The sequence below is a fragment of the Chelonia mydas genome, chromosome 3 (assembly GCF_015237465.2).
Source record: "Chelonia mydas isolate rCheMyd1 chromosome 3, rCheMyd1.pri.v2, whole genome shotgun sequence".
Lineage (NCBI taxonomy): Eukaryota > Metazoa > Chordata > Testudines > Cheloniidae > Chelonia > Chelonia mydas.
In genome coordinates, this window is record NC_057851.1 from 45065730 (window position 1) to 45073240 (window position 7511).

General features: G+C 43.9%; 1 protein-coding gene and 1 long non-coding RNA gene across 8 annotated transcripts in view; one reads left to right on the forward strand and one right to left on the reverse strand.

The window, feature by feature from the left end:
* Positions 1-3954, reverse strand: part of HMGCLL1 (3-hydroxymethyl-3-methylglutaryl-CoA lyase like 1) — a 107807-nt gene extending 103853 nt beyond the window's left edge. For 4 of the 7 annotated variants that reach the window (XM_037894223.2, XM_043542383.1, XM_043542384.1 and 1 more), the window contains exon 1: positions 3676-3954. In XM_037894223.2, coding sequence (XP_037750151.1) covers positions 3676-3789 — 114 coding nt within the window. In that variant the 5' untranslated portion in view covers positions 3790-3954. The remainder of the gene's footprint in view (positions 1-3675) is intronic. The other 3 variants (XM_043542386.1, XM_037894222.2, XM_043542387.1) reach the window with 3 other exon arrangements.
* Positions 3955-4156: 202 nt separating this feature from the next.
* Positions 4157-7140, forward strand: LOC122464959. The gene is made up of 2 exons (XR_006289426.1): positions 4157-4294; positions 6320-7140. It is a non-coding gene; the product is annotated as an uncharacterized LOC122464959 (long non-coding RNA).
* The last annotated feature ends 371 nt before the right edge of the window (positions 7141-7511 follow it).

The following is a 7511-nucleotide window of genomic DNA, read 5'->3' on the forward strand; positions in this document are numbered from 1 at the left end:
CTGCTAAAATGTTTCAGTTATCTTTCCTCTATTTCCAACAAACTAGCATAAAAGAGCGAAGTTGATGGCTCCACTGAGACAAACTTCCTTGCAATTTATTATCAGGCTCTTAATATCCCACATCCTGTTTGGCATCTTCAGCCTCCTTGTTCTTTGGTTCTTCCAAGCCTTATTCTCTCCCTCTTACCTCTCCACCCTTACCCCATCCACCAACATTATTATTATGCTCTTATTTCACAGCATGAAGTCTATCACGCTTTGTCTACTGGCTTGAGCATGAAATTATGCAGGCAAAATTTCATTGGCTTCTAGGGGAGTTTTGCCTGTATAAGGAGGGATTAAAGTAAAGGAATGTGGAGAGGAGCATAGCTCCCCCCTCCTTTGCATAAAGCAGAAAGCTCCTTCTCTCTCTTTTCTTGGGTCCCAATTCTAGAAAACACCTAACCATGTACTTAAACCCATTCCTAGCCAGGAAAGTAGTATGAGTGGGATTTTCAAAAGCATTCAGCATTGGCCTAACCTTACTACCACTGAAATAAAAAGGAGTCTAAAATGTAGTATTTGAGTGTCAGGATGAGTTAAAGGCATGAATGAAATTATTCCACTTATCAATGCAGAAGTCATTCAGAGACATTTAAGAAGATATGGGACCCTAATCTGAGTTTGAAATGGGCTACAATTTCATTTTTAAATGTTATGTTGTTTACTGTAATGTTTATACGGTAGTCCATTGTAAAGGTTTTATTTGGTTTACCTAAGTATTAACATTGTTTGATGCCTTTATAGGCATACTTATGCTTTATATTTATTTTAAAACTGTGCAGAAATGATCGTGCTTGGAAATCTGCAACAAACCAAGGCCCCAATCTGACACAGTACCCCATTGATTTCAAAAGGGACTCACACAGGTGCAAGAGTCCACCTGTGCAGGGGAACTTGCAGGGTTGGAGCCCAAATCTGGTCGAGGTTTCTTAATGGTCAATCCTTCAATTTTACTGTAGACAAAATTAACTTGGAAGTCAACGCAAGTTCTGCCTGCTTTGGGAATTCAGAACTGGTAAATAAGATGGAAGAACTTTGACCTATGAAATTAATATCCTCTATAAAATATTGAACTCATTAAACAATTGGAAATATGGTTGCCTTTAAAAATACACAAGAACAAAAAGAATTTTGTGCTATGAAGACAAAGACATTTGGCTTCTTTTCTCTCTCATGGAAACACGCTTATTATGCAATTTTCAGCAGATCAAATAATCTGAATGCAAAGCATGATATATTTATTGTGTATAATAATTGTCAAAAATAATTACTGTGTTTGTAGTAGCTTTGACAGCATTATTTTATAATTCTTCTTAAAATAAATAAATGTACAAATCCCAAAACAATCTAAATAAATACTCTCAATTACAGGCTACTTTAGATCTGAGATGTTGTGATCTCACGTCACCTCTCCTACACTTCAAGGAGAAGTCAGTAACATTTTGGTTAATTTTGGTTTCCAACTCTAGGAACAAGTGGTAAGCCCTAATCCATTTCTGCATGCTGCACTCGAGGAAAAGGCAAACAATATAAACATATCTGGCAATCACAGAGCTCTGCAGGTAGAATGAAACCAGACTATCCCTTCACAAATTGAATGCTGACCAATTACCAGTCCCCAATAGCAAGTGGTAGTGAGGAAAAGCAGCTCATACAGGACTCCAGCCACCATTCTGGGCAAGTCTACGCTACAAAATTAAGTTGACATTAGTTGTGTTGAGTTACAGCCACCGCAGTAATTAAACTGCTTTTGCATGTCCACACTATGCTCCTTGTGTCAGCGGTGCACATTCTCACCAGGAGCACTTGCACCAATTTAACTGTCTGTGTGGGGCACTGTGGGATGGCTTCTGAAAAGCAGCAACAGTTGATGTAAGCAATGCAGTGTCTACACTGACACTGCATCCATAGGCGCCGACTCCATGGGTGCTTCAGGACTGGAGCACCCACGGGAAAAAATTAGTGGGTGCTCTGCACCCACCAGCAGCCAAGCTCCCCCCTCCTCACCTCTTTCTTCCAACCTGAGGACACCATGTCCCGGCTCTTCACCCTCCCTCCCAGAGCTTGCTGCTGCCCCACCGCCTAACAGCTGTTTGGTGGTGCTTAGGACTTTCCAGAAGGGAGGGGGAGGAGCAGGAAAGCAGCGCATTCGGGGAGGAGACGGAGAAGAGGCAAGGCAGGGACTTTGGGGAAGGGGGTGCAATGGGGGCAGGAAGGGGAGGAACTTTGGGGAAGGGCTGGAACGGGGGCAGGGCGGGGGAATGCAGGGGTGGGGTTGGGGTGGGGGTTGAGCATCCACCGGGAAAAGGGGAAGTCGGTGCCTATGACTGCGTTGACCTAATTACATCGACTTAAGTGCTATACCTCATGCAGAGGTGGAGTTAGTAAGTCAGTGTAGTAGGCAAGTTACGAAGGTGGGAGCTACATTTTAGTGTAGATTCTTACAGAGTTTGGTCGATGTAAGCTGCTTACATGCAAGTCTGAACAAATGTAGCTATAGAAACTAAAACTAGGGTTGCAAACCCTCCAAGATTGTCCTGGAGTCTCCAGAAATTAAAGATTAATCTTTAATTAAAGGTTATGTCAGTGATGAAACCTCCAGGAATTCATCCAGCCGAAGTTGGTAAACCTAACTAAAACTGAAAGAGCATATTGGTAGCAGAAAGAAAAGAAGTACTTGTGGCACCTTAGAGACTAACCAATTTATTTGAGCATAAGCTTTTGTGAGCTACAGCTCACTTCATCGGATGCAGTATGCACAAAAGCTTATGCTCAAATAAATTGGTTAGTCTCTAAGGTGCCACAAGTACTCCTTTTCTTTTTGCGAATACAGACTAACACGGCTGTTACTCTGAAACATATTGGTAGCGTGGCCCCACAAAAGTGGCTGCCATGGTAGATGTCTTCCACCTACAGTTTTACAGGAATTCTTCCAGTTTTGGGGCAGTCTATAAATGGAGGGGAGGGATTTTTTTTAAAAAGAAAATCCTCATGGATTGTGTCTTTTTCCCCTGTATAGTGCCACCACCACCCTGAAAGGAGACTACATATGCTTAGCAGTGATGCTAATAAAAGAACAGTAGTTTAAAATATCGAATCAATAATAAACAACCAATCAACCAGTCTTATAGGTGTTTCCCTGGTAGGTAGTCTGGGTCTACTAATAGGCACATTTACAGAGGCCTTCAATGTCTCATATATTGAATTTAATTTTCCTCTTTATTTTACTTAAAACTTTGCTTCTGGTTAGGGGGGAGGGTTGAAATGTTGCAGGCTGACTGCAGTAGGTAGGATAGGTGGGACCACTAGAGAGGGATAGGAAGGGCAGCAGGAGAGTGCTCAGAAGGTGATGGGGGTGGGGGGCAGCAGGTGTAATAGCAGCTGGCTGGGGGTGGGGACAGTAGGGGAGTGCCCAGAGGACAGCAGGCAGATGGGTGGGTGTTGGGGGGGGGGGGCTGCAGGCTGGCGAGTGCGGGTGGGAGGAGGCAGCTGTCAGGTGAGAGGGGGCAGTAGGCAGGGAAGGGAGGGGGGCTGTTGCTGGAGAACGCGCCCCGGCAGCCCATGGATGCTGCAGCTCCTCCTGCCCCGAGTCCTTCCCTCCCTGCCCGCCTCAGGCCCGGCTGGTGGCGGTACCTGCCCGGGATGCAGAGCAGGCGGCGGCGCGGCCGGCTCCCCGATCCAGAGCTGCTCCTTGAGGAGGTGCTGATAGCTGAGGCAGTGCTTCAGCGCGGACGGCACCGTGCCCATGGCCCGGCCCCGGGGCGCTCCTTCCGCGCCTGCCGCAAGGTCAGCGCATCCCCCCCACGCTGCCGCCCGCAGCCCGGCCGGACCCGGCGCCCGCCGCAGCCAGTGGCTGGAGCCCGGGCCTGAGGAGCGCGTGTGATTGGCGGAGAGCGGGGGAATCCTGCATCCCCGCCTCGCCCGCTCCCGACGCGGCTGCGGCAACAGCCCCCCGCGCGTGGCCGCGGCGCCGCCAGGGAGCAGGCTCCGGCCAGCCGGGCCGCTCCCTGCAGCACGGCGCAGGGGGGAGCCGCTGCCGCCGCCGCCCCGGCGGCTCTAGGCATCGCCCCTGCTGCTCACGCTGCCTGGGAGCCTAGGACAGCTGGAATCCGCCCGCCTACACCGTCCCACGCCTCGAGTCCCTCCCTGTGCCTTCAGGCGGGGAGAGCCAGCGTTTCCATCCTTGCGCACGGGAACTGCCCCCGCCCCCGGTCTTCACAGCCCTGCGGCCTTAGGTCAACACATTGGATAGGTAGGAGCCAGCTGCGACCTTCAGATAGTTTTGGGGGTGCTCAGTGCTAGGACTTTTGGGACTGACCCGTCGCACTTCCATATCAGGCATGGAAGCAAGGGATGGAAACAGGCATGTGAGATATTAGGCCAGGCCTCTAGAGCTGTAATAATAAGAATACAACAGAGAACCTGATTAGTCAGGGCCCAAGTCTGCATTCCTTGCACACCCGACATGTCAGATGAGATCACTGAGAACTTGGGCTGTGCCAAGGACTGCAGGAATTAGGCACTGGAGGATATATGTAGAAACAGGGCAACCAGCTACGCTATAATTATACAATTAATTATAAGAGTTTAAAAATTACCTGGAGATTTTCTTTGACCAGGTACAATACAACAGCACGTGAACTGGTAGATGAGCAGGAACATATTATAGCTAAAGAAGGAGAAAACTGATACTGTAATAAGCTACTAGCACAAGTTGTTCGTACTTTAATACATAGATGCATCTTGAATAGTCAACACACTGGTTGGATTGTGGTTGTTGGATTTGGGTTGGGTTTTTCCCCTGCAAAACCAAATTATATGTATTTTGGTTTTGGATTACAGAACTACAAGAAAGGTTCTGAATAAGGCAGTGAATCATTTACAAGCATTTAAAAAAAACTTTTGTATTTATTGTTTTCATTTGTTGGGGCAACAGTAATACAAGACCTATGGAAGGAAATATTTTTCAAATGTTAACAGCTTTCCCAAAAACAGCAAGTTATATTTTGTCATCTTCAGCAGGAGGGTCTGCTCAGCCAATTTTCCAAAGCCACTTTCTCAAGTGGAATACCATATGCATTTGAGATTGTTTCTAATTAATTCACTTTCCTTGGTATCACTGGACACTTATTAAATTCACTGACCTCTCTAGAGGTCATCTTCTGCAAAAGAATATCAGGTTTACAGCCAAGTCTGAATTTAAGCCTTGGGCTCATACACATAATACTTTAAAGCACTTAAAGTATTTGCTGCTATAAGGCTCAATCCTGCATTTTTTTGTGCATCCAAAACTTCCCAGGTGTGTATATTTTCATGAATTCTGAATGCCATTGTAAAAGATAAAAATAGAAAATGATAGTATACTTTGGAAGCTTGTAGTTGCTTAGTGACAATGGAAGCTCCGAATAGTAAAATTGTTTAGAAATATAATTAGAAAAAGGACTTTAAAAATATTGCTAATGATCATCTCTGTAATTCTAAATCTAAGTGCATCTACCTACAGTAAGTGTCATGGGTATTTCCCCACTGATTAACATTTTAGGTAGTTAGTATATTTTCTCTCTTTCTTATGCCCCTTGAGTAGTCTTGGGGGAAAAAAAATCTATACTCAAAACTTCTTATATTTCCACAACTTCAGAGAATTTGGTGTTTTTTCTAAATATCCAATCCAAATTACTGTATGTAATTTTGGGCCAATGAAGTCAATGGTAAAATGCTCATTGACTTTATTGGGAGCAGAACTGAATGCTTACTTCTTGGTTCCCTTTTGACAAAACATAATTTTCTAGTTTCCGTGGTACATGTGAAGAGGAAGGTATTTCCCTGACAGAAATAATTATCCTTCACACTCTTGCCTTTCATGTAGCTAGTATCTAGCACCTTTCATGTGAGAGTACCACAGTACTTATATATAGTATATACTTACCTCTCCTGCTTATATGACCAGTCTCTTTTCACATTTTCTTTCTTTCTGCCAGTGATGTCAGCCTCATTTCCCCATTTGTTCATCTTTTCCACACGTGTCTTTTCATTCCCACACACATCTCTTCCATTATTTTCCATGCATGGAGTTTATCCATCAAACTGCTACCTCCTCCTCCTCATTTAAATTCCCCGTCTTCCCAAAAACACTACTTCTACTACTTCTGTGTCTGTCAAGAATATTCACTCTTATTTTGGCTCCTTAATAAATATAAACTTAACTGAACCAAAAAAAAATGCACACATTGAATTTCTATGCTATTGCATGGCTTTAACCCTTGTCCTGTTCCTTCAGGCTGATTCTACTGTGAATGGACAATTGCCGGCTTATACCATCTTTATGCTTCTTCATCAGGATGACACTGAAGTTTAAAAAGGAGCATCCTTATCATACACCCAAGTTTTGTGGGGGCAGAGACTGTAAATATGGCAATGCTATATTAGAAATGGAATCGCACAAATGTAGTGAATCTGATTATTGTATAACAAAGTATTTCTCATAATCTTTTACTGTTGTACCTCTCATCCTCCCTACAGCTTTCTAATCTTTGTTATCCCTTCCCAATATAGGGCCCAAACCTGCAGCTCTCACTCAAATATTACATGAGTAGTCTCAAAGCCAAAAAAACTACTTACATGAATAAGAGATGCAGAATTGGGCCAGAGATTCCTCTTTCTTGGGAAAGAGGCTTTAGTTATCTTTTTAACACTACACACACATATGAACCTGTGGAAATAAAATAGTATGAACTAAATCCTGGCCATTATGCCACAGGCTTGAGCAGAGGCCATGATGAAGCTCCTGCACCATTGAGAGAGTAACATCAGTGAGATTCTCTCCTGGTGTTGTTCCTTGCATATAGGGGCTAAAATATTTTGTTTCATCTCAGGGAGCCAACCCCACTCCTTGGCCTAGCATGGAGAAGGATAGGGCCATGACTCTTCCTGCTTTTTCAGTGTTCTTCTCCCCATGGTGGGGAGAAGTCCAGCAACTTGTGGTTAGAGGCTCCTACAGAGCCATGCATGGGGTCATGGAGGCTTCTTGCACACCCCTGAATGGCTGCACATGGTCTTCTCATGATTGGGTCCTTTATGACCCCTGTGCTATTCCTTATTTTTATTCTGTGTATTTTGCTTGATAATTACATTTTGCAATAATCATAATTTACCAGAACACATGGAAGTACTCAGATATGTTTAATGATACATCAGAATAGAGAGCATGTATTACATATGACTGACTTTTGGCTTTCAATCTGTTTGTTAAACTGTATATCGTAATACTTCTCTGAATCTATCATGTAATTGGCACACTGTATTCTGGTCAAAGGTTTTAAAATGTTTATTAAAAGAAATGCCTTTAAAAAAAACCTTATAGCAAGTGATGCTGCAGTTCAACAAAATGAGAAGAGCATGTCTGTCATGTCTGTTTGTATAATGTACAGCAAGACTTCATAAACTACTCTAAGAAGTGATGTTTCTATACT